This window comes from Hemicordylus capensis, chromosome 4 (assembly GCF_027244095.1).
Source record: "Hemicordylus capensis ecotype Gifberg chromosome 4, rHemCap1.1.pri, whole genome shotgun sequence".
NCBI lineage: Eukaryota > Metazoa > Chordata > Lepidosauria > Squamata > Cordylidae > Hemicordylus > Hemicordylus capensis.
This window is the reverse complement of record NC_069660.1, coordinates 74,869,719-74,893,705: the sequence shown is the minus strand read 5'-3', so window position 1 is coordinate 74,893,705 and position 23,987 is coordinate 74,869,719. Positions and strand designations below refer to the sequence as shown.

Here is a 23,987-nt window from a genome sequence, read left to right as displayed (position 1 = left end):
CTGTCATGTGCCAACTACACCCCGCCCCCTGCAAGGCAGTGGGGCACTCGTTTTAATTTTTAGGAATATTGAAATGTTTAGATTCTTTGGTGTCTTCATTACACACCTTCATTTCTTCTGTTCATCTTGACCCCAATGCTTTGCAGGTGGGGGTGGGGAATTAGTGGAATTAATTAGTGGGGAATTAATGGCATCCCAAGTCCCAACTACCCCCACAACCCCCAGCTTAGCTTTTTTTAAAAAAAATAAAAGCTGGGAATCTGGGGAAATTACTAGAAAGGATCCAAATCTTGAATCGATTCAAATCAGGCGAGATTCAATTTGGATCAGAATCTAGCCAATGGACCACACGGATGATTTGTTTCGTCTCCAAATCACCCGAATCAGCTAGATTCGGGTACAAATTGATATGTACCTGAATCAGTTTGCACATCCCTACAGACAACAGCTCCAAAGAGGAGGGGACTAGTACAGATTGAAGAGGGGTGTAGTGTGGACCTCAGGGTTCAGACACAAATCCAAGAGTATCTGATGCAGACTCAACCCACAACAAAAATCCATATGTGCCTTCAGATACACATCAACCTACAAAGCTGCGGAAGGCATCCATTGTTGTCTTACTGAGCTACAAGATAGGAATGCTAAGGACCCTTAGAGGATACAGAAGGGAAATGGAAGATTAAGAGGACACCATGACCTAGACATACTGCTTACCTTGTTCATTAACAAGCACACTCATTTTCTATGACACACCATGAAGCAGTGACAAACCAGCCATCCTTTGAACTTTTAGTGACTTTGTGTCTTCCTCTCCAACTCTCTTACTCACTCACTCACTCACTCATTCTTTCTACTTCCCACACAGCCCCTCAAAATCAGACCATTACCCTCTTACTTGATATCATCTTCATTGGCAAAGATGATGACGGCTCGAGCATGAGATGTCTCCAGTAGGCGCCGGATGATTTTATCAAACTCTCCTGCCTTGGGCTCCCGGGGAATCTTGACCGACTGTGCCACACACACACTTCCTGTGGTTGGACAAAATGGTATTGTTAGAGAAGCCCTGGAGCCAAAGCATTAAACTGCCCAAAGCCTGGAACTCATCTGCTACAGATTGTCTGGCCAGACTAAAGGAAGACATCTGGGGCACATCTGAACAGAGCCCTAAATAGTAATACTTTTTGGTGCACTTTTATCTGCACCTTTATGTATGGATATGGTTGGGACTCAGATAATGTGGGTGGAGGTATAGAATGGCAAGATACTAACTGTAGAGTTCTCCTTCCATTCTAAGGACCTGTAACTGCAGTGAAGGTGTCAATTCAGGTCCAATTCACACATGCACATATGTTTGATTTCTCTATTTTTTATTACTATGCAGTTGATTAAACACCTGTAGGTAAAGAATTGTATGGTTAGTTCAACAATATGTGAATCTTGTCACAATCTTGTCACAATCTTGTCACACCCAGAATGGGCAGAATTCCTCTCCAATGCAAATCTGAAAGTTACAGAAATCCCTATCAGTGTCTGGTAGTCCTTCTGCCTCTTGTGCTTTCTCTGTACTTTCTCCCCATCTTCTCTGTACTTTCTGCCAGGCATCCTTCACCTTCACCTGCCCTTTCCTCTGATCCCTGATCCCACGTCTATGGAATACTCTGTACTTGCACCTGGGTTTCCTGTCACATATTCTTCCTACCTCTTAGGACTTATTCCCTGACCTCACCTTGCTCAACAAACCTTCTCTTGTGCCCAGGGCATGTATTGAGTTTGATCTAATCAAGCTGGCAAAGTGAGTAAAGATACATAGGATCAGGCTGCAAAGAGAAATACAGGAAGCCCCACAAAAGTTCAAAAAGGGGGATTCACTTGACTATGGTTCCTATAGTAAGGCAACTTTTTGTAAATCCCTTTCTGAGGAGAAACATGATTAGGGTAGCTGTGTTGGAATCATGGACCTACCCTGAGCTTTACATGGTAGATAGATAAATACTTTATTTACGGCCAATGGCCAAAACACATGGTTATGTGTGCATGATGAACTCATACTGCCCAGCAATCTCTCAGCAAGGTGTTATTGTTCCTCTGATAATGCTCTTTGTAGCTCTCTACTGCAAGAGGCAAATATGCAATGGAGGGGAGATGGTAGCATATAACTATCTTTTATTTTACTGGTTGAAAAACAAATCTATAGTCGAAGTTTTAGTATCTCCCTCTAAAGTATCTGCCAGCATTTGCTGCCAGAAATGGGATGTGGAATAAGATGTGTCAATGGCCAATTTTACTGCAGCCTTTCCTGGATGAGTTTGACCTTTGGACCACAGCAATAAGAACCTTTAAACCTAATCACTGAGCCAACTCCTGGGGATTTATAGAAGCAGCTAATTAAAAATAATTTTTGAAAAAGAAGAAAGAGAGACCAAAAAGGGAAATTGGATGAGTAACTGCTCTGGCTTGCTGAGATTTAATCTTCAACATCTGTTTGCTCCCGCCCCTGAAAAAATACCAGCCTCTCCTGCTTTATGCAAACTTTTGCAGTGGCCATTCAGATATAAAGGAGGAAAGATTAGAGAGGGAGATGATGAAATGTTTCAGGACCTTCTGGATATAATTGATGGTCTCAATTTGCATAGGAAATTACAAACTTGCCACAAAAGGATCCCTATTTATGCAAAGGACAGAACAATTAGCACAGGACTGCTGTTACAGAGAGTTGCCCCATGATGCTCTTTACCTGGAGAAAGTGACCCTTTGCTACCAGGAAAAGATTGGGAGGGATGAGAAGGGGGGGTGGGTAGACAAAAATAACCACTAAAATGAAAGGCCTGAAATACAAATTCTTACTAATATTGAGGATGCTGAGGAGAGTGCACTGAGATGCTAGTGACTTCATGCCATTACCTTATTTTGAAAAATGATGGGTGCTGGGACGTCAGTCTGCCCTATAAGTCATGCTCTCTGGCCTGCAAACACACCCTCATTTCAGATTTGCAAGAAGCACTTCAAGTTTCACACATGCCCAGGACCACTCTTGTCTGTATGAAAGTTTCACACATGCCAGAGCTGAGGCTTGACTTTTAAAGGATGTTCCAGGGCTAAAGCTTGGTTTAGATTAATCGCTACTTAGAGGCAAATCTTGTTCCAGCCAATTAATACACATGCCCAGATTCATAAGTTGCTGCACCAGCAGAACATTGGATTGCGTGGTGTTAAACCTGCTCTGCAAGCTACCCTAAATGCTGTGCCAAAGAAACAATGTCGACCAATATAGTTTGCCACAAAAATCCACCACTGCAACACTGTGAAAAGGCAGTGAAATGAATGGAAGGGAGCCTGCCTTTCTCATTCCTCTGGGAGTGGTCCTGGAGCAGTCCGTGATGCTGTGAGGGACATGCAGTCTGACCAGCAATGGACATTGGAAGGAAGAGCTTCAGGTCCAGGTCCCAGGTATTCATGAGAGAGATTTTCACTGTATTACTGACATTGGCATGAACACATTTCATTATGTCTTTGAATTTCAAAAGACCCCTTTCTTCAATAATGTAGTGGGACCCCCCACTTTCTAACCTCTCAGCCCCTGGGTATCAGAAAACTGACACACATTCTGGGAAGGCAGTTGCACTGGGTCATACTGCCCCACACCATCCCTGGTCAGAATCCCAATGATTCATCCCACCTTCTGACATGTCAGCGCTGAAGCTCCCACTGGTGCAGTCACAGGCTCAGTCTCTCTGTCAAAACACGTTTTGCACAAATAAACATAAGATGACTAATTTCTTGTTAGTATAGCTGCCAAAGAGAGAGCAGAGAGATGGTTTATCCATGGCAGGAGGAACCCCTGGGGGTAAGAGGTTAATGGAGAGCAGCTCATGAATAACCATGAGCAAGAACTATTTATAAGGCAAACACAAGGTCTGGACTCTGGGATAGTTTGATTGTTTTGTAATGGCTGGAAGCTACTGTAAATCAGGGGCAATAGGCAGGGGAGTTCATCATCAAGGGGATGTCCCCCTCCACTGCAGTTCCATCACGCAATATCAAATGATGGTCCGGAAGATGCAGGTTACCCATTCAAGCTGAAAGTTATGACACCATATGCTAATCCCATCCAAATTCCTTCCCCATTGCTAGACGTTTGTGATAAAAAGCATTTATCGAAAATGATCACCACACTGTCAAATGATAATTGCAGTGATCAAGTTAATGATACAGCACACGCACACACTTATTACAGAGATTGGATGTTCTCACACTAGTCCCTGGTCTTCAGTTACAGCCCCACTGATACCCCACATCTCCTATGGAAGATGGGAATACCTGCAGGATCAGGAGAGTTTTCCATGGTTGGCACAGTGATGTCCAAGGGAAAGGTAGCTGCTTTTCCCAGGCCAGTACCATTCCTCATGCTTGCAGCATCCTACCTGAAATGCAGGCAGCTGCCCTGCAGACCTGCCCAGGGCTGAATGTTTTATGCCTCCTTGCACACCCTATCTCAGGCAAGAAAGAATCAAGACCCTTCTGTCTCTGACACCAGCTTCCAAGGCAGTTTTGTCAGGCAGGAAACTTGTTATAGAATGCCAATGTATATGTGTTCCTTGTATTAGGTTGCAGGCTATAAGAGTTAAGAGTCCATAGCTATCCATCTCAACACCTTGGTTTAATCCCTGTGTGCCGGTGAGGGTGGACAGAATGTGAAGACAAGAAGGGCATGCTAGCAGAGTGGTGCAGAACAGAGATAAAGAAGAGATCTGTTCAGGAGTCAGGCAGCTTTGGGGATTTAGCATTTATTAGCTTTGATATATTATGTAAATCTGTTTTAATTTGGGGTTGTTTTGAACTTTACATTTTATAAATTGATATAATAATGCAAAAGTTGGGGGGAAAGCATGGGGATTTAGCTGTGTGCACAAGATACACAGACTGGCCTTCTGTATACTTTATCATCATCGATGCATATAAAAAGCCAGTTCCAAGAATTATGGCATGCCCCGGGCCTGTCATGCTGGAGTGTGAGCAAGAAACATTTCTCAGGGAGTCAGTTGACAGAGTAGGGAAGGAGGCACTCTCACTTTCCAAATAAAGGAATGGAGGCGAGAAAGGAAGATATGCAGTTCTCCCTTCCCAAAGAACTAACTTGGTAATGGGGAGGAAAGGAGGGCAATGCATCTCCTTGCCTTCTTCTTCCCCCTCCAAAAAGGATCTTCTGCATTAGGGAAGTGACATATAGTGGAACACACTGGGAAATTCTTAGCTGAGTGACTGTTAGATCTGGGCCCAGCCGAATGAACATTTGTACATATTAGCCAGGAAGGGTCAGGTTACAGGTACCCTGAGGCTTTCTTCTCCCAGCACTGAATCACTGTGAATATTGATCTCCACATTCTCCTGCTATTCACTCCCTCTTCTTGGGGGAAGGTGGGAGAAACTAACCTTCTTACATGCTGAGATTTATTCCCCTGCTTCTTCCAGTTCATCAAACTGGCCTTTCCTTCCCAGAGCCCCATCTTCAAGAAGCTTCTACTGAACAGTTGTCCCTCTCCTCATTTCCATCTCATCTTTCCAGCAAGGCAGAAATAGATAAAAGCCTACTTTTCCAGAAGATATTCACAATGGCGACAACCCCACTATCATTTCTTCAGTCATTTCTCACCTCCACTGAGCAACAGAAGGACTGCTATTTAGCTCAATAAATCTGTCCGAGCTCGTCCCCACCACAAACAAAGATTTTGTACATCTTGGAGAAATACCACACACTTTAAGCCCCATGTGTAATGACCAATGTTATTTCTCCTGTTCACAAATTCCACCGGCACAAGGTAGGAGGTACAATTTTTGCTGATTCTTCCTTTCCTCTGCAGTGCCTTAGCACTCAGGAGAAATTTCCAAAATGTGCAGTGGACTGCAGAAGGAAGTAGTGATTTCCACTCTCTTCCCTGACATCCTCTTCTTTCTGTCTCAGCATCATCAGATGATATTAGTGGAGGCAGCTGCCTGTTCTACATGTAGAGGCGAGTCTCATGATCAGTGAGACTTGCCGGAGGGGGTTCTGCGGGGAGAGCGGGATTAGCTCACTCTCGCCGCAGACGATCAAGGCAGCAGCCCAGGTGGCCGGATCAGCTGCCCACATGACTGCTGGGCCGCCACGGAGCCGGTGGGGGCTGTGGGGATTGGGGGCCACATGGCCCCCGGAAGCTCCAGGATGCCCTTCATGAGCGTGGGGGGCATGCTGGAGAGTATCCTCACATGTTGCGATGCTGCGGAGCCGCACCACAGCAATACATGATCAGGAAGCCCGGGTTAGTGGAGCACTCACTCCACTAACCTGGGCTAAGGGGAGGGCTACTTTGGCAGGCTAGCTGCCAGGGAACCACCAGGCTCTCCTGCGAGCCCACTGGTTCTCACGATGAATGGAAAGTGAGCTAAACTCCTTTGCCCACTTTCCAGTGATCGTGAGAATACCCTTGTAGTATAGCTAAACCAAGAGCCACCAGAAGATAACCACAGAGGATATGAGCCAAACGGATAGGCCATCTGTGTGGAAACTCTCTTTCCCAGGTATTTCTCCCTCTCACTTAAACATACCCCTCGCTTGGGTATTTTGCTCTCAGCTTCAGTTTTGAGAAAATCTGCATAAATGATTCAAGTTTCAAAGAGAAATGCTTCACACGTCTTAACAATATCATAGATGAGGCCCTAAAAGTGCTGTCTATGTTTATGGTTTATGAAAACAAAATAACAACAATCAGAACAAGTCTGACAGCATTGCCAAGCATGAAACATGGCTCTTATGCCTTTAAAACATGCAGAAAACTAAGAATGTTGGGCAAATAGCATTTTCCGCTCAGCTGTAGCACTATGTTAGAAGCTGCACCTTCTGAAATTCTCCCTTATAGGCAACTTTAAAGGCAGAAAACTTTGTCCCATATGAAATTGGCTGAACAGAAAGAGGATGGCACTAACTCAACAAATTTTTAAAAAGCAGCAGGAGCCCACAAAAAAACCAAGAGTCTTACAACAATGATCCAATAAAACTGTCTCAGTGCATTTTGAGCATCAAGAAAGTGATATTTGAGTGGCCAGAAAATTTTAATGTACTATAGGCTTCAAGTAAATCACATTACATTCCTTCCCTTGAGGAAAAGAAGTGTTTTGAAGCTCAAGATGCTCTGGGACATGTTTATAGCACTGTTGTAGGAAATAAAAACTCATCTCTTATGCCTTTTGTGAGCATCCACTACAGTTTTTCAGCAGATAAGAAATCTAGAAAGCCTACTGCATCTGTCTCCTCCCCACTGTAAATGTAGGGGCTCCACTTAGAAACTCACCTCCTATCCATGTACAAGAAATTGTTGCTGCTGCTGCTGCTGACTGATACACAGTCCAAGAAACTTCCACCCCAGGGGAGCTGCAGAAGGGAAGAGAGTGGAAATCACCACTTCCTTCTGCAATCCACAGCACACCTTGGAAATTTCTCCTGAGGGCTAAGGCACTGTCCTTCCTACCTTGTGCAGGTGGAATTTGTTCTTCAGTTAGAAGTTCTTAGGATGCTGTTTCATATAGAACTTGCTTTGCATGCAGAAATGCCAAGTACAGTCACTGGCACTTTTGGTTACAAAGGATCTCAGTGAGCAGGGTTGGGATGGGAATTAGCTCTGCCTGAGCCCTGGAGAGCTGCTGTCAGAATAGACAGTACAGGGTTAGAGGGACCAATGTTCTGACTCAGTAGAAGGAAGTTTTATATGAATGGTTTATTGAATTAGAGTCCTCCTTTGGGGTCTATAATATATGCAACTTCCAGGATACATTGTCAGTAGGAACCCATATCCCTGTTCTTGGAACAGTCTAACTTCTATGAAATGTAGCATTTCGAAGTATAAAAGTCAGGAATTCAGCCTTTCTCCCCCCACACACATCATGAAATGAGTTGAGAATCAGAGAATGCCTCCAGCAGTAATATGTCTGAAGCCTTTTTTAATTAAGCAAATAATTCTGAATCAGAACTCTCACATTCCATATTTTGATTGTCTGTGGCCATTAAAAAAAAATCTTCATAATCTGAAACTTGAAGACAAAATAATGAGATTTATGACCAAACTGTGACAGGTGTAAAGCCCCCCCACCCCCCCACCCCTGCACGCATCCATGGGGTTTAAATGATGCTGAGACTATGGATGCACTGCATTTTTGGCAACAACAACTGTGGCTTTCCAAATAAAGATAAATAACTGCTCCCAATTTGAATGGGTGTTCCAGTCTGCAGGCCAGGAATAGGAAGATCCTATTTGCTGTCGGGAATAGGTGAGAAAAAGAAGGCTGCCAGATTAAATCCATTCACAAATAACAAGATTTGCATGCTTAACTCCTACAAGCTGATTTGGTATTTCATTTTTCTGAATAAAAAAGCAACATCCATGACTTTAAAAAGAAAGAAGAAAAATAGGAGGGATGAGTTGGCAAGGATGAAAATGCTAAGTTAGCCTATTAGCTAGAAGTGCAAGTATTCCTTGCTCCCAAAGGAAACAAGCTTTTTGCACACAAATGGCCCTACTATGATTAGGCTTCTGATACTGCCTTTCATCTGAATTGCTCAGAATAGGTGTGGCAAGTTTTAGTTCAAAATCAGAGCCTCAGCTCTGGGTTCAGTCCAGATATATAACAAAAGAGACAGCGCTTGACCCAAGGAATGTACAACCTAAATCAGACTCTTGTTGTTTGTTTGCTTGCTTGCTTGCTTGCTTGCTTTTTACAGAAAACTCAAGCCCAATTGTCTAAGGTCGGGAGGAAGAAAACCTATACCTGAGAGCAGAGCTGCAGATGCCTGATCTGCTAACTCTACTTGCCACTCTGTGTCGTGCAGCTTACATTTTAGCTATAGTCTCATACTTTTCATTTAATGGCTGAGAGCTGGGCCAAATTTGTTGTTTTCTTAAGGAGAAGCAGGTGGGTGGGAAAGAGGGTGTGTTGCATTTCAGGACCGAGAGACCAGTAGAGCAAGCAAAGCAGACAGCAGATCCTGGGCAGCCAGAGAACAATAAATTCTCTTCTTGCACAGCTGATGAGCCCCTGGGACATGTGGGGGATAACATCCTCACAGCCACCAGAGATGGCAGCTCTTTAAGGCACTCCGGCAGCTTAATGACTGTTTCCATGGCAATAAAGAGAAAAATCCAACATCAGCAGCAGTTTGCAAACATTGTGTGTAGAGAAATGCAAGCACTTCCGACTCCTATATGTGCACTTGTTTGCATTTATACACAAGTGCACCAGAGTCATGGAAACATGCACACATTTGCATAGTTACAACCCCTGCACACATAAAAACCTCCCCCTGCCCCACTATCATGCACACAAAAGTATTATTTTGCTCCAGGGCTGGAAGGAAAGAGACACCTTGAATGACTGAAATTTTGCTTGCTGTTGAAAACACATTGATAAGAGCTTACAGAGCTTTAAAAACCTCTGACCTGTATACACTGTGAAAATTAAAGAAACACATGTAATATATTGCCTAATTTTCTTAATATCCCTATTTTAATTTATTTTATCATTCATTCATTCATTCAGCTAGCTGGCTGGCTAGCTAGCTAGCTTATCATGGTGAGAAGTTGAATGCCCATCTCCTGGCCCAGAAGGATCTTATTTAACCACCACCGGTATTCTGAAATTTAATTAGACATTGCCCATAATAGTTTCAACGCATCTTTACAACCATTAAAACAAGAAATTGTCTAAGAAAGAAAGAAAGAAAGAAAGATGAGATTCTCAGATTGCTGAAAAATTCTGAGAAATAGACACCAGCTTTGGTGTTTCTTCTACTATGCTTTTGTGGAACTGAGTAAATCATACAGATGTTTATATGATCATAAAAGCTTCTGAAGATTTCCATGCTTCAGACCTAACCTACCCAGCTAGGTTAGTATTTATTTTCATTTTCATTCATTCATTCAATGTATCTTAGAGAGCACCTTCTTCTACATGATTCGCACTGCAGGTTAAGGTCATCTGAGAAGGTCCATCTCCAGTTACCACTGATTCGTCTGGTGGCTACTCAGAGGCGGGCCTTCTCTGTAGCTGCCCCTGGGCTGTGGAATGCACTCACAGCAGAAATCCGTAATCTGAGTTCATTGTTGGCCTTCAGGGGAGCCCTTAAAACCTACCTGTTTGGCCTGGCCTTCCAGAGTTTTTAGTTTGTTGTAAATTGTCTTTAACTCCTGTAAATGTTTGGCCTGGTTCTCCAGGGATTTTAACTGTTTAAATGTTTTAACTGTTAATTAGTTTTATGCAGTTTTTATAGTTTTGATTTTAATTGTTAATTGATTTTAATTGTTTTTACTTTGATGTAAACCACCCTGAGCCATTTTGGTAAATAATATACTACCATTCCTAAAGTGGCTCAGGGTGGTTTACATTAAAATCAAAAACACATAATAAAATAATTAAAATAAAAGCATTTAAACCAGATTAAAACTCATTAAAATTAAAACTAGATATCATTAAAAGCTAAGCTAAAAAGATGGATCTTTAAGGCTCAACTGAGAAGGCCTGATCCCAGATCACCACCAGACGAACTGGTGGCACCTGAAGATGGATCTCTCCTGATGAGCGATGGGGATCTTGTAGAGAAAGGCGCTGTCTCAAGTAACCTGGACCCAAGCCATTTAGGTCTTTAAAGGTAATAACCAGCACTTTGAACTTTGCCCATAAACTTATTTGTAGCCAGTGGAATTGTTTAACAACAATTTATACCCCAGAGACCAATTTGACTGCTGCATTTTGAACTAAGTAAAGTTTCTAAACTACGTACAAAGGCAGCCCTACATAGAGTGCATGGCAGTAGTCCTATCTAGAGGTTACCAGTTGGTGACCTCAGGATATTGTAGAACTGGAAAAGGTGCAGAAGAGGGCAAACAAAATGATCAGGGGCCTGGAGCATCTTCTTTATGAGGCTAGGCTACAGCATCTGGGGCTCTTTACCTTGGAAAAGTGGCGACTAAGGGGAGACATGATTGAAGTGTATAAAATTATGCATGGAGTGGAGAGGGTAGACAGAGATAAATTTTTCTCCCTCTCTCACAACACTAGAACCAGGGGTCACCCCATGAAACTGAATGTTGGGAAATTTAGGACCGACAAGAGGAAGTACTTTTTCACACAGCACATAATTAATCTATGGAATTCCTTGCCATGGGATGTAGTAATGGCCACCAGCTTGGATGGCTTTAAAAGGGGCTTAGATAAATTGATGGAGGCAGGGCCGGATTAAGGGCAACTGATGCCCTAAGCACAGCCCAACAATGGTGCCTCCTTTCGCCCCCTCCATTGCTTAACTGACAGGACATTAAGACTCAAGCAGATTATTTACTTATACCTTAATATTTATTTAAATTTTTAAAAGTTTTCTTCTAGATTTTTTAAGGTAAAACAAAACAGTTCCACTGCCTATAATTTCTTATAAATAGCTACAACAGAAGCAATGATTGAGAAAAATATTTCATCTTCAAGGTCAGACATCATAACAAACAGCCATCTTTTACGTGAATATTTTGTACTGCTCTTCACAGAAATCTTTCGCAAATCAATGACTTTTTACTTCAGATACATAGTTTAGTAGTTTCTTGAAACTTTAGTTGCTCACTGAGCGAAAGAAAACATTTTTTTAACCATGCAAAATAAAGTTGAACAGGGCAGATAAAAACAATTACAAAAAAATTGACTAAAGTTGAGTGTGGCAGTGAAATGCAAGGTGGTAAAAGAAATGCAAGGTGACAATAAGGGAGGTGAAAAGAGAGTTTGAGGAACATGTAGCTAAACGTATCAAGGGGGATAATAAAAACTTCTTTAAATACATCAGAAGTAGGAAACCTGCCAGGGAGGCTGTTGGACCATTAGACAATGAAGGAGTGAACGGGATTATTAAGGAGGATATGGAGGTTGCAGAGAAGCTAAATGAGTTCTTTGTGTCCATTCTTCACGGCAGAGGATACAGAGCATATACCTGTTCCTGAACCAGACTTTGCAGGGATGGAGGCTAAAGCACTGAGTCAGATAGAAGTGACAAGAGATGATGTTCTAAACTGTCCGGAAAAACTGAAAACTAACAAATCGCCAGAGCCAGATGGCATCCATCCAAGAGTCCTCAAAGAACTCATATGGGAAATTGCTGACCTCCTTGCCAAAATATATAACTTATCCCTGCAATCGGCTCTGTACCAGAGGACTGGAAAGAAGCCAATGTAACACTGATTTTCAAAAAGGGATCCAGGGGTGATCCAGGAAATTACAGGCCAGTTAGCTTAACATCCAGTCCAGGCAAATTGATAGAAAGCATCCTCAAGGATAAAATTGTAAAGCACATAGAAGAACAGGCCCTGCTGGGAGTGAACCAGCATGGCTTCCGCAAAGGTAAATCTTGCCTCACCAATCTTTTGGAGTTCTTTGAGAGTGTCAACAAGTGTGTGGATCAAGGTGATCCAGTTGGCATAGTATACCTGGACTTCCAAAAAGCTTTTGACAAAGTTCTTCATAAAAGTCTCCTGAGGAAACTTAGCAATCATGGGATACGGGGACAAGTACATGTGTGGATTGCAAACTGGTTAAAATACAGGAAACAGAGGGTAGGGATAAAAAGAGAGTTTTCACAATGGAAGTAAGTAAGAAGTGGGGTCCCCCAGGGACCTGTACTGGGACCGGTGCTTATTAATTTATTCATACATGATCTAGAAGTAGGGGTAAGCAGCGAGGTGGACAAATTTACAGTTGATACCAAACGCTTTCTGGCAGTAAAGTCCAAAACAGATTGTGAGCAGCTCCAAAAGGATCTCTCCAAACTGGGGAAGTAGACGACAAAATGGCAAATGTGTTTCAATGTTGGCAAGTATAAAGTGATGCTACACCTGGAGTACTGCGTAGAATTCTGATCACCACATCTAAAAAAGGACATTATAGAACTGGAAATGGTGCAGAAGAGGACAACCAAGATGATCAGGGCCCTAGAGCACCTTCCTTATGAGGCAAGGCCACAACACCTGGGGCTATTTGGTTTAGAAAAAAGACAACTGTGGGGAGACATGACAGAGGTCTATAAAACCATGCATGGAGTGGACAAAGTGGATAGAGAGAAATTCTTCTCTCTCATATATAACACTAGAACCAGGGGTTGTCCCATGAAATTGATTGCCAGGAAATCTAGGATGAACAAACAGAAGTACTTTTTCACACCAAGCATAATCAACTTGTGGAATTCTCTGCCACAAGATGTGGCAACAGCCAACAACTTGGATGGCTTTAAGAGGGGTTTGGATAACTTCATGGAGGAGAGTTCTATCATCGGCTACTAGTTGGAGGGCCGTAGGCCACCTCCAGCCTCAATGGCAGGATGCCCCTGAGTTCCAGTTGCAGGGGAGTAACAGCAGGAGAGAGGGCATGCCCTCAACTCCTGCCTGTAGGCTTCCAGCAGCATCTGGTGGGCCACTGTGTGAAACAGGATGCTGGACTAGATGGGCCTTGGGCCTGATGCAGCAGGGCTGTTCTTATGTTCAGTGAAAGAGTTAAGGGCATGATAGCTGGGGGGAAACTCTGTGGTGCCCCCCTTCCCTTGATGCCCTAAGCACGTGCTTGTTTTGCCTTATGGTTAATCCAGGGCTGCACAGAGGACAGGTCTATCAATGGCTAATAGTCTGGTGGCTGTGGGCCATCTCCAGCCTCAGAGGCATGATGTCTCTCAATATCAGTTGCAGGGGAACAACAGCAGGAGAGAGGGCATGCACATACCTCTTGCCTGTGAGCCCCCAGAGGCATCTGGTGGGCTAGGACCACTGCGTGCAACAGGATGCTAGACTAGATGGGCCTTGTGCCTGATCCAGCAGGGCTGTTCTTATGTTCTTATGGGTTACCACTGTTTTCAGGTCATTCTCCCCAAGGAACGGGCAAAGTTGTTGAATCAGTTGCAGCGGGGGGTCGGCGGGGAAGTGCTCCTGGCCACAGCCTCAACATGAGGTACCAGGGCCCAAGTGTACTCCCAGGCTATGAACCTGTTCTTTCTCAGGGGATGTAACCTCATCCAGAACTGGAGGTTCTATCCTGTCTTGCAGATTACAACCCCAACAATGAGCACCTCTGTCTTGCTTGGATTCAGCTTCAGTTTATTATCACTCATCCAGCCCATTACAGCCTGTAGACAGGCATTTAAGGAGCTAATGCCATTTCCTGATATTGATGACAAGGAGAAATAGATTTGGGTGCCATTAACACATTGGGGATGTGCAGACTGGTTTGACCTCAAGCCTGCTCAACATCAAACTGGCCCAACTAGAAGGCTTGACATCAAACTTGCCTCAAGCCGGACTGGCCCTGGTTCAGCTCGAGGGCAAACCGAATCCCCCCACCCACCGGCCAGCTCGGGGGCTCTAACTTAAAAAAAAAAGGGCTCACCACTTCCAGGCAAGGTGGGTCATGTAGGTGTCCATTGTGCATGCACGGCAACCTCCCAAATGGCTGCCGCCACTACACAGAGGCCCAGAACGGGCCAAAAACCACCTGAACCAGGCTGTTTCGAGACTGGGGGGAGGCTGGTGGGAGGGGGACCCACTGGAGGACACCCCCACAGCAGTGCCCCCCGGAGGCGGTGAATACTTTAAAAACTTTTTTTTAAAAGAAAATTGAACCTGAGCCGAGCTGGGGGTTGTTTGAGGGTGTACAAAACCGAACATGCCCAATTCTGTTTGAGTTGTGTTTGGACTCAATCCAAACCAGGCAAATTGGTTTTGTGCACACCCCTACAGCATGCTGATATGATAACACCCAGCACCGAATCCTCTGATGACCTCACCCAGCAGTTTCATGTAGATATTAAAAAGCTTTGGTGCAGAATGGAGCCCTAAGGGACTCCATATAGCAGCAACTATTTTGAAGAGAAACTGTCACCAAGTGCCACCATCTAAAATCTACCCAAGACATAGGAGCGGAAGCACTGTAAAACAGTGCCTCCTATCCCCAAATCCCTCAGGCAATCCAGAAGAATACCATGGTTGATGGTACTGAAAGCCACTGAGAGATCCAAAAGGACCAACAGAGTCACACTTCCTCTGTCAATTCCTAATTAGAGATCATGCATCAGGCTAACCAAGGTAGTCTCCACCCCATAGCCTGCCCTAAAGCCAGTTTGAAATGGGTCTAGATAATCAGTTTCTTCCAAGATCATTTGGAGATAGTCAACCACCACCCTCTGAATCATCTTACCCAACCATGGGAGGCTGGAGACTGGCCTATAAATTATCCATCACCAGGGGATCCTGAGCAGACTTCTTATGAAGATGTCTAGCCACTGCCACTTTCAAACAAGGTGGCATCCTGCCCTCCCTTAGTGAGGTATTGATGATATCAACTAGGCTAGCTCCACCCAACAACCTCCCTGCAAAATGCAATAAGCCATGATGGGCAAGTTTCCAAAGAAAAGCTGTAGGCCATACCACTCGAAGCAGCTTTGTCAGCAATCTGGCCACCCAGAAGGGAAGTCCAGGAAGATAGTCCAAAATACAAACTGGGCTGCAGGAACAAAACACAGCTGGGAATAGTCCTCCAGGCTTGGGCTGAAAGCTGTCGACACAAGGGTTGACAAATGTTGACTTCTGGCAGCTAACAGAAAGCTGTTGACGTGCTTTATAGTCCAAGCTGATAACTCTCAGCTGGCAGGGATTCAAGGCTTATCAGCCCTCTGCAAGAGGCGTTTACTCCTCCTGATAGTTTCCAGCTATGTTCTTCGCACGGCATTGCTGTGGAGTCAGTGGGGGTTGCCCGCACAGCTCATCCTCTAGTCCATCCATCACTGTCTCTGCTGCCCCAGATTGCTGTGCCTGCTCTGAAATACCAGCCGGACCCTCCTCAGCCATCTCTTGGGAACTGACAGCTGGGCTCTGCCCCTCAGGCACCCCTGCATCGGCTGGAAGGCTGTCAGCTTCCCCTTCCTCCTCGCTATCCGAGACCGAGGGCGTGACAAGCTTGTCCACATCTTCAGGAGTCACAAACTGAAACTGATCCAATCTAATCTTGCAGGAGGGATTGCTCTACACCTCCCTAACTGGCCCTGCAGAAACACTAGAGTCCAGATCAGTCCGAATGTGATTTCATCCCTAACTCTAGATAATTTATAAATACAATTTTAAAAAAGAAACAGAATTGATGCTGGTGGGACCTCATGTTTTATTCTTCTCCATTATAAGAACTAACTGTTTACTCCTTCCAGTCCATAAGTGGATCCATCCTCTTATTCCATGACTGCTAACTTTACTCAAGAGCTGAGAGACTTTGTCAAAGGTTTTTTTGAAAGCCCAAGTATATAATGAGGTGGTTCCTACAATCAGTGGGAACCGCCGAAATTGGGTTTGCAGGGAGAGTGGGCTTAGCCCGCTCTCCCCGCAGATGAGCAGTCAGTCTGCTCCGGCGGCCAAACCAGCCACCCACACAACTGCCAGCTCCATTACAGAGCCAGCGAAGGCTGGGGGGATTGGGGGCTGAGTGGCCCCTGGAAGTTCCAGCATGCCCTGTGCAAGCAGGCAGGGCATGCTGAAGAGACCCCTGAGCAGGGAGGCTGTTTTTTAGCCTCCCAGTCGGGGGTCTACTTGTGAGTTGCCGCAGAGCGGAGCCGCGCCATGGCAACACACAATCGTAGAGCCCAGTTTAGCGGAGTGGTTTTCACGGCCACCAGAAAGTGAGCTAGGCTCCCTTAGCCCACTTTTTGGCGATCGTGAGAATCGCCTCAATATCTACTAAATCATCCATATTCACAGGAGCATAGCTGTAACAGAGCAGTGCTCTGTGTCGGGGAACCGTGAAGCATCTGGAGGAGCCACCAAACTCCCCACCACCTGTGTTCCCTCTAACAGAGATTCCCAGGTGTTGTTGACTACGACTTCCAGAATCCCCAGATGCAACGGCTTTTGCTTGGGGATTCTGGGAGTTGTAGTCAACAAAATCTGGAAATCCCTGTTAGAGAGTGCACTGCCCACCACCTCCTCCTTCTGCTGTTAGCCCAGCTCTGCATCTCCTCTTTCCATCAGCCAGGCTCCCGGCTGATGGAAGGAGGGTCCACGCATGTGGCCCATTGCCATTACCAGCCACCTCCTGCAGTGTGGCTGGCCCAGCTTTGCGCCTCCTCCTTCCTGTTTGGGTATTTTGTTCAATGTCTCCCTCAATATGTGACATTTTTGTTTTTTAATAAATCTTTGTTTTTTGAACTTAATCTACTATCTCAACTCAACTCAGCCTACTGTCTCCGCTCCAGATAATCTCATGGCCTAAACTTATTTACCACGAGAGCATACTCTGCTGTGTGAGGATTGTGATGTTTCTCCACACACCCCTCAACATATTGAACAGGAACCCACTCTCCCCTCGCTATGCCCCTGCCTGTTCACATTCTCAAAAGGGTGGCAAGATAGGACCTCCCTTTGCAGAAACCATGCTGATTCTTCCCCAGCAAGTCTTGTTCTTCTTGTTCTTGTTTAAACACTTTATCTTTAATAATACTTTATACTAATGTTAACATTTTTGTTCAGAATGGTACCTTCATAGCAGGGAGGTATTTTTCATTCCAAAGAGGTCCTTGGGAAACCCAAGATCCCATCAGTCTCTTTCTATGTTGGAGCCTGATGGTACAAGCAAGATTCCCGTGGCACACCTATACACACATTTACACATTTACCATTGTCAGTGCTGATTTCAGGCTGTGACAAGCATATGCTGTGGCAAGCATATGTTCAGCATCTGATCAGTATTATGCACCATAACAACATATGGCAATACAAGTAAATGCAGCAGAGTCTCTCTAGTGTTATGAAGTGGAGGCTGAAGAATCAGTTATTTTACTTCTAAGTTCCCTGTGCAAAATGATGTTTGTGCGAAAATCCAGTGAATTCAATGCCATGGTTATCATCTGCATCTGCTTCTCCCTAGCTCATAAAAAGAGAGGATTGCCAATGTTGCCCAAAATTAGTCCCAAGGATTACCATGATGACAATTGTGTGGAAGATACAATATACAACTCCAGGTTTATTACTATTAAGAATATTTAGCTGTTCAACAAAAAGTAATTCTCAAGGCAGTTTTTACAGAAAAAGGAATGGAAGACTGTTTCAGTCCCAAATGATCTCACAATGTCACACACACACACACACACACACACACACACACACACACACACCCCACCAGCAATGGCCAATACTGGGAAAATGCTATGCTGGCTTGAACAGGGACAATTACTATTCCCTGGCAGAAATTACAGACTCACCACTTTGTAAAGTGCCTCTTTGTCAAGCTAAAAAAGAGCAAATACCCATGACATCATTCCCAGCACTAAACCAAATGTGGAAGAAGCAAATTCACTTGCAGTGTTGACGGGTAGTTACATCTGACCATGAGACACCTTCTCCTTATCTGCAGCAGGAGCTTTCTAGTGAAGATGTAGCATTGAGAGATCAGTTTGGGGCACACCATGTTTCAGACCCCATATGATGGTTCCCATAGCAGGGCCCATATTTCTGACTAATTCACTGATTCCACATCCAGAGTAACTTGTGCACTAGTTATGCATACCAAAAGGTAAGGCACAAATCCTTTTAATTGTTTGACATATGTTGGTAACATTGCTATGATGTATGGAAGAGAAAAGCTGAAAAAATGCTCTGGAAATACACTGCTTCTATGTAATTTTGAGTTGAATAGATTTAAGAGCAGGCCTTTAACATTTGCTGAGAATCTTGCTCCCTCTGCTGAAATCTCTTTGTCTCCCCCTGCCATCGCTATCAGGGGCCCCTCGGGCAACATGCTGCACTGGACCCTAATGGTATGTGGACACCCACACTTCCCCCAGTGTACCAATGACTTTGAATGGACTTGGCAGCAGTGTCAATGGGTGATGGTAGTTCAACCTCATCCCCCCTTAGGGGGCAGGAGGAAGAAGAGCTACCATCTGTTTTCCCCTGATGAGACAAGAAGAGGCCCTGCTACCCACTGCTGAAACCTTTGCTGGTGGTTCAATTTCTGGTGGTGACCAGTGTAGTGTTCCCTCTAACAGGGATTCCCAGATGTTGTTGGCTATAACTCCCAGAATCTGCAGCTGCAATGGCTTATGGTTGGGGATTATAGGAGTTATAGTCCAAAACACATTGGAATCTCTGTTAGAGGGAACATTGGTGGTGACAGCTTCTCCTTCTGTCTCTCACACACACACCACATCAGCCAGTGGGCTTTCCCCCAAAGGTCTCCAATATGAGAGGAAGAGGAGGAAGAGTGGCGCAGGAGTTTCACTAGCCAAGAGACTCATATGACGGCTCTTTGTCCTCCCACCCTCCCCATCAGCCCGTGAGAGCACTCCACCAGAGACTGTGCAATGATGCAGGTAAGAACAGCCCTGCTGGATCAGGTCCAAGGCCCATCTGGTTCAGCATCCTGTTTTGCACAGTGGCCCACCAAAGGGAGGTGAAGGTGCCAGGTGAAAGAAGAGGTGGCACAAGTCTCTCAGTCAAGTCATGCCACCACTGCCAACACAAGACAGTAGATACTGGAGATTCAGAGGCTGGCTTGGTGGGTATGGGTCCTCTGATAAAGGCATGGGCCCTCAGGCAGTTGCCCAAACTGCCCTGCCTATGCCACCAGTCCTGCCTCCTGCTCCCTAAATGGAATCTGAAATGGCACCCCTGGGAGGAGATCTAAATACAGGTGTGTCATGCACCACAAGGAGCTGGGAGTATAAGTACCAGGCCATTGGGGAGAAAATCTGCTCCCCACCTATCCCACACCCAAAACCTAAGGAACAATGTTGCAGAAAAAATAGAGTATCTTAACCCATGTTTACCACAGATACAAATGTTTCCCTTCCTACAGGGTATTATATCTACTTTGTAAATTGTGGCTAATCCTCAAAGCCTTGCATGGCCAGTTGCCTCCCCTGCAACGTCCTTAAAGGCATGTCATTCCATTAAATAGCTTCTCACCCCTTGTTCCCCTTCCTATTTGTGTTCACAGCACTGGCTCTAGCTTTGTTTTCCTCACAGGTCTTACCCTACTCCTTGGCAGAAGACCAGCTAATGGCCTTTTCACCTTCCTTTGCAAGGACTCCTGGGGTTTACATCAGTGTTGCTGCCAGAAAGGGACAGGTTCAGAATCTGCAAAGCTGCTAGGTTATCAATAAATGATGGTCTTATGGGAAAGTGCGCCAACAGTATTTCTGCAAGCAGTCTTGAAATACTCTTCTCCAGCCCAAGCCAGGATTTTTATCTGCCCAGACATGTCTTTCTGTGTCAGTTGTGGCCAACTAATATCCTCAATAGTCACATAGGCCCATGAAAGCTTTGAGAGAATTATGAAAAGACTACATGCAATGATCTGATAATCTAGTAGTGTAGAAGCTACCTTGCAAAACAAAAGCAAGTATTTGGGGGACATACTTTTTTATATGAGCAGCCAAATAGCCAAAATGTATTTTTTTTCCCAGAATATCTGTATTTTATCTCATGTCCCATTTAGGGAATTACAGCACAGATGTCATGCTGATTGACACAAAACAAAACCTGGGTTTCGAATCCCAGATGTGTGGGAGTTTGCTGTGATTATCTACTAGTCACGGGAAGGAACTGCATATGCTCAGAGGCACTCTCCTCTCAGCCAGTCAGCAGGCATATTATCCCAGATCAATTTCACTCTCAGCTGCCAAATGCTCAGTGACACTGCTTATTGTTCCAAGTGTATATTTGACAACTTTTAAAATAATCTCAATTACGTTTCTGTGCAGTTGTTGTACTCTGGCTAGTAACCTTTTATGTTGTGCTGTTGAGAAGTTTGTCCCAGTGGGGATCCTATAGAGAGTATGGGGAGGGAGGCGTGGAGTCAGAAAGGAAAAGGAAGAGAAAGGAGGAGAAAATGGAGTTGTTTCTGAACAAACCTTTAGTTAAATCTACATAAGATTTGTATGTGTCTATGAGGGAAGCAGCTATAAAACAGCAGTCCTAGTATAGTATATAGCTGTGTCCTTTATGTTGCACAAGTGAGCAGTTAGGATTTATTTCGGCAGAGGTCTGAGACTTTTTTTCATATCTAGGTTTTCGTTCTTCCCCTTTCTTTCTTCCCCCCCCCCCTTTCTTTCTAAATCATAGTTGGGGCTTTATGAAGAGGGGTAGCCTGGGGAGGTGGGCAGGGAGAAGAAACAGAATCATCCTGCTGCCAGTGTCTTCTCTAAAGAGGAAAGCAGCAGCAAACAGATGTGAAGCATCAGAGTCCCCTATTGGCCTTATTTAAGGCCTTGTGTTAATTTCTGCTTTAAAGCTGGGAGCTGTTCCAGCAGCAGCTAAATTTAGATAGAGCTACAAGGTGCTCCAGCCTGAGGATGGGATATGCTGGTTGGCGGAATTCAAATGGGCAGATAATCAGAGTGGAAAATATTGCCTTTTTCAGATGTTATAGCTTTGCACTTGCCTTGCACAGCAGCTGACTAAAAGGGAACAAAAACTGTCTTGCCCCCATTCACTGTAGCCCTATTCACATGTTATGTTCGACAGTCATATAATCTGTGTGCAAAGGTACCGTTATTATTTACATGTTATGCTGAATGTGGGTACTACAGTACACTTTCTATCAATGCCATGCATTTGAGGGACCTGAACTTAGATTCACGTTTCAAATCAATGCAGATGCAACCATCACACAAAAAACATGAGTGTATAGACATCTGAATACAGGTACAGGATAATGTCTGAATAGGACTTATCTTTTATTGGAATTGGTTGAGGGTTTGTTTGTTTGTTTGATTGATTGATTGATTGACTGACTGACTTATATTACTACCCTTCCAAAAATGGCTCAGATTGACCTTAAAAACTTCAGGTACAATTCTTGGTTGACCTGCTCCAACACTTGGGCCATGATGGGGAAAGAAAGGGGTGAAAGTTGCTTTTGGCTGTAGACAGATACATCCTGGACCCTTGTGCAGTCCTCTGTAGCATGCCATGCCTGCATTTCTCATTCTTCCGCCTTTTGCCACTCTCTGCCCCCATGTTGACTGCTGAGAAAGAGTAGAATGCATGACCTAGATTCCTCAAGGTGAAATGCTTTTGTTTTTGAATAAGATTCAGATGTTTCTTTTTTTAGCTAACAAATACTGAAACTCCTTTTTACACCTTCAGAGAACCTTTGTGAAAGTGACACAATCTGCAAAATTCCCAATTTGCAATTCATAATTTATGAATCTTCAAACTTGCATGATAAATGCCTAAGATGGCACTCAATCATGGCAAAACTCCAGCTGCTTTGAATGAACTTCAGGAATTAGCTTTCTAAAAACAGACACAGGAGAATGCACTCAGTCAATACAAATCGGAAATCCCCAGTGATATCCCTGAATCTAGTCATGCAAGTTGTTGCTTCACACTAGCTAATGAATTATAAAATTATGAATCACCTAGTAATAGCCTGCAAATAGCATACACCAAATTAATGAAATATAAATTAGCAAAGTGTGAATAGTCAATTGCAAAGTCATATAACATAATAGATAGCAATGCCATCCAATTACAGGACAATGGCCTTTTAAAAAATCAGACCCTAGAAACTAAGTATATCAAATCTAAAGTGAGAAAAGCACACAAAGGTTTTTCTAGTTCTCTGGATAACTGGTTTTTCAACAGAATCCTAGCAATAGCATGACTCCTATGCAGTATACAGAGTATCAGCTGAAAATTCCCCTATACCATATGCACTATTTCAGAAACAAATAAAGGTTGAGGTATAGAAAGAGGGAGAACAAGCTTTCCATCATAATTCCAAGTGTTTTGTGTGTCTGTAGACAAATTGTTCATTTTGTAATATTCCTCACTTTTGCGACACATAATACCATGGCACTTTTGTAGTCAGCTTCTTTGCTCCATCTTCCCTTCTCATTCTATGGCAGAATGTCTTTTAGCACTGTCTTTCCGGAGATTATTCCAGAAGGAAGAGCAAGCTGAAAAGCAAACTCCAGCTACAGGTGGCCCTCGTTATTCACGGTCTCGGAGATCGTGGTTTTGCATATCCGCAGTTGGCTTATATAAACAAAGTTTCTTTATCCACGGTTTAAAAATAGGCGGAATCTGCCTATCTGCAGTTCCTGGGTGGCCGGAAATGAGTTCCACTGTCATTTCTGGCTGTCATCTTGCAGCACAGAGCCATTTTGTGACTCTTTTAAAAAATATCCAAGAATTTTTACAAATATTTAGAGGATTTGTGGGAGAGCTGGAGGCCTTGAGAGCAAGGTACTGTATTTTATTTCCTTTATTTCTGTTTTTTTGGCCATTTTTTAGCCTAAGGAACCTAACCCCTGGATTCCCATAGAGGTAAGGTTTCATTATGCATGGTTTCTGTATTGGCGGCTAAAGGTGAGAACAGAACCCCCATGAATAATGAGGGCCACCTGTATAGTTCTCATTCTAGGGCAACATAAGAGAAATATAGATCTGACCACAGGTCCATCCATCTAATCCTGCATTCTGTTTCCAACAGCTAGCCCAATGCTATTATTATTATTAATTCTATTTCTATACCGCCCTTCCAAAAATGGCTCAGGGTAGTTTACACAGAGAAATAACAAATAAATAAGATAGGATGGATCCCTGTCCCCAAAGGGCTCACAATCTAAAAAGAAACATAAGATAGACACCAGCAACCATCACGGGAGGTACTGTGCTGCGGGTGCATAGGGCCAGTTACTCCCCCCCACCCGCTAAATAAAGAGAATTGCCACGTTAAAAGGTGCCTCTTTGCCAAGTTACCTCGATCACAGTATACACCAAGTGCATAAGACACACAGGGAGCCTGTTCTCACAACCACAGACCTGGGTAGGAACTGGTGGTCATCTGGGGCAGTGGGAGTCCTCCCAACCTAGTGGTTCCAAACCTGGATAGCCCATATTGGCCACCCAGGTTAAAAGTGAGGTGGGATGCAAACTGATCCAATCCTACCT

At 44.1% G+C, this 23,987-nt stretch overlaps 1 protein-coding gene across 5 annotated transcripts in view; it reads right to left on the bottom strand.

Moving 5' to 3' along the window:
* Positions 1–23,987, bottom strand: part of GRM4 (glutamate metabotropic receptor 4) — a 600,709-nt gene that overhangs the window by 161,958 nt on the left and 414,764 nt on the right. For all 5 annotated transcript variants that reach the window (XM_053249246.1, XM_053249247.1, XM_053249249.1 and 2 more), the window contains one exon: positions 896–1,031. In XM_053249246.1, the coding sequence (XP_053105221.1) occupies positions 896–1,031 (136 nt within the window). The remainder of the gene's footprint in view (positions 1–895; positions 1,032–23,987) is intronic.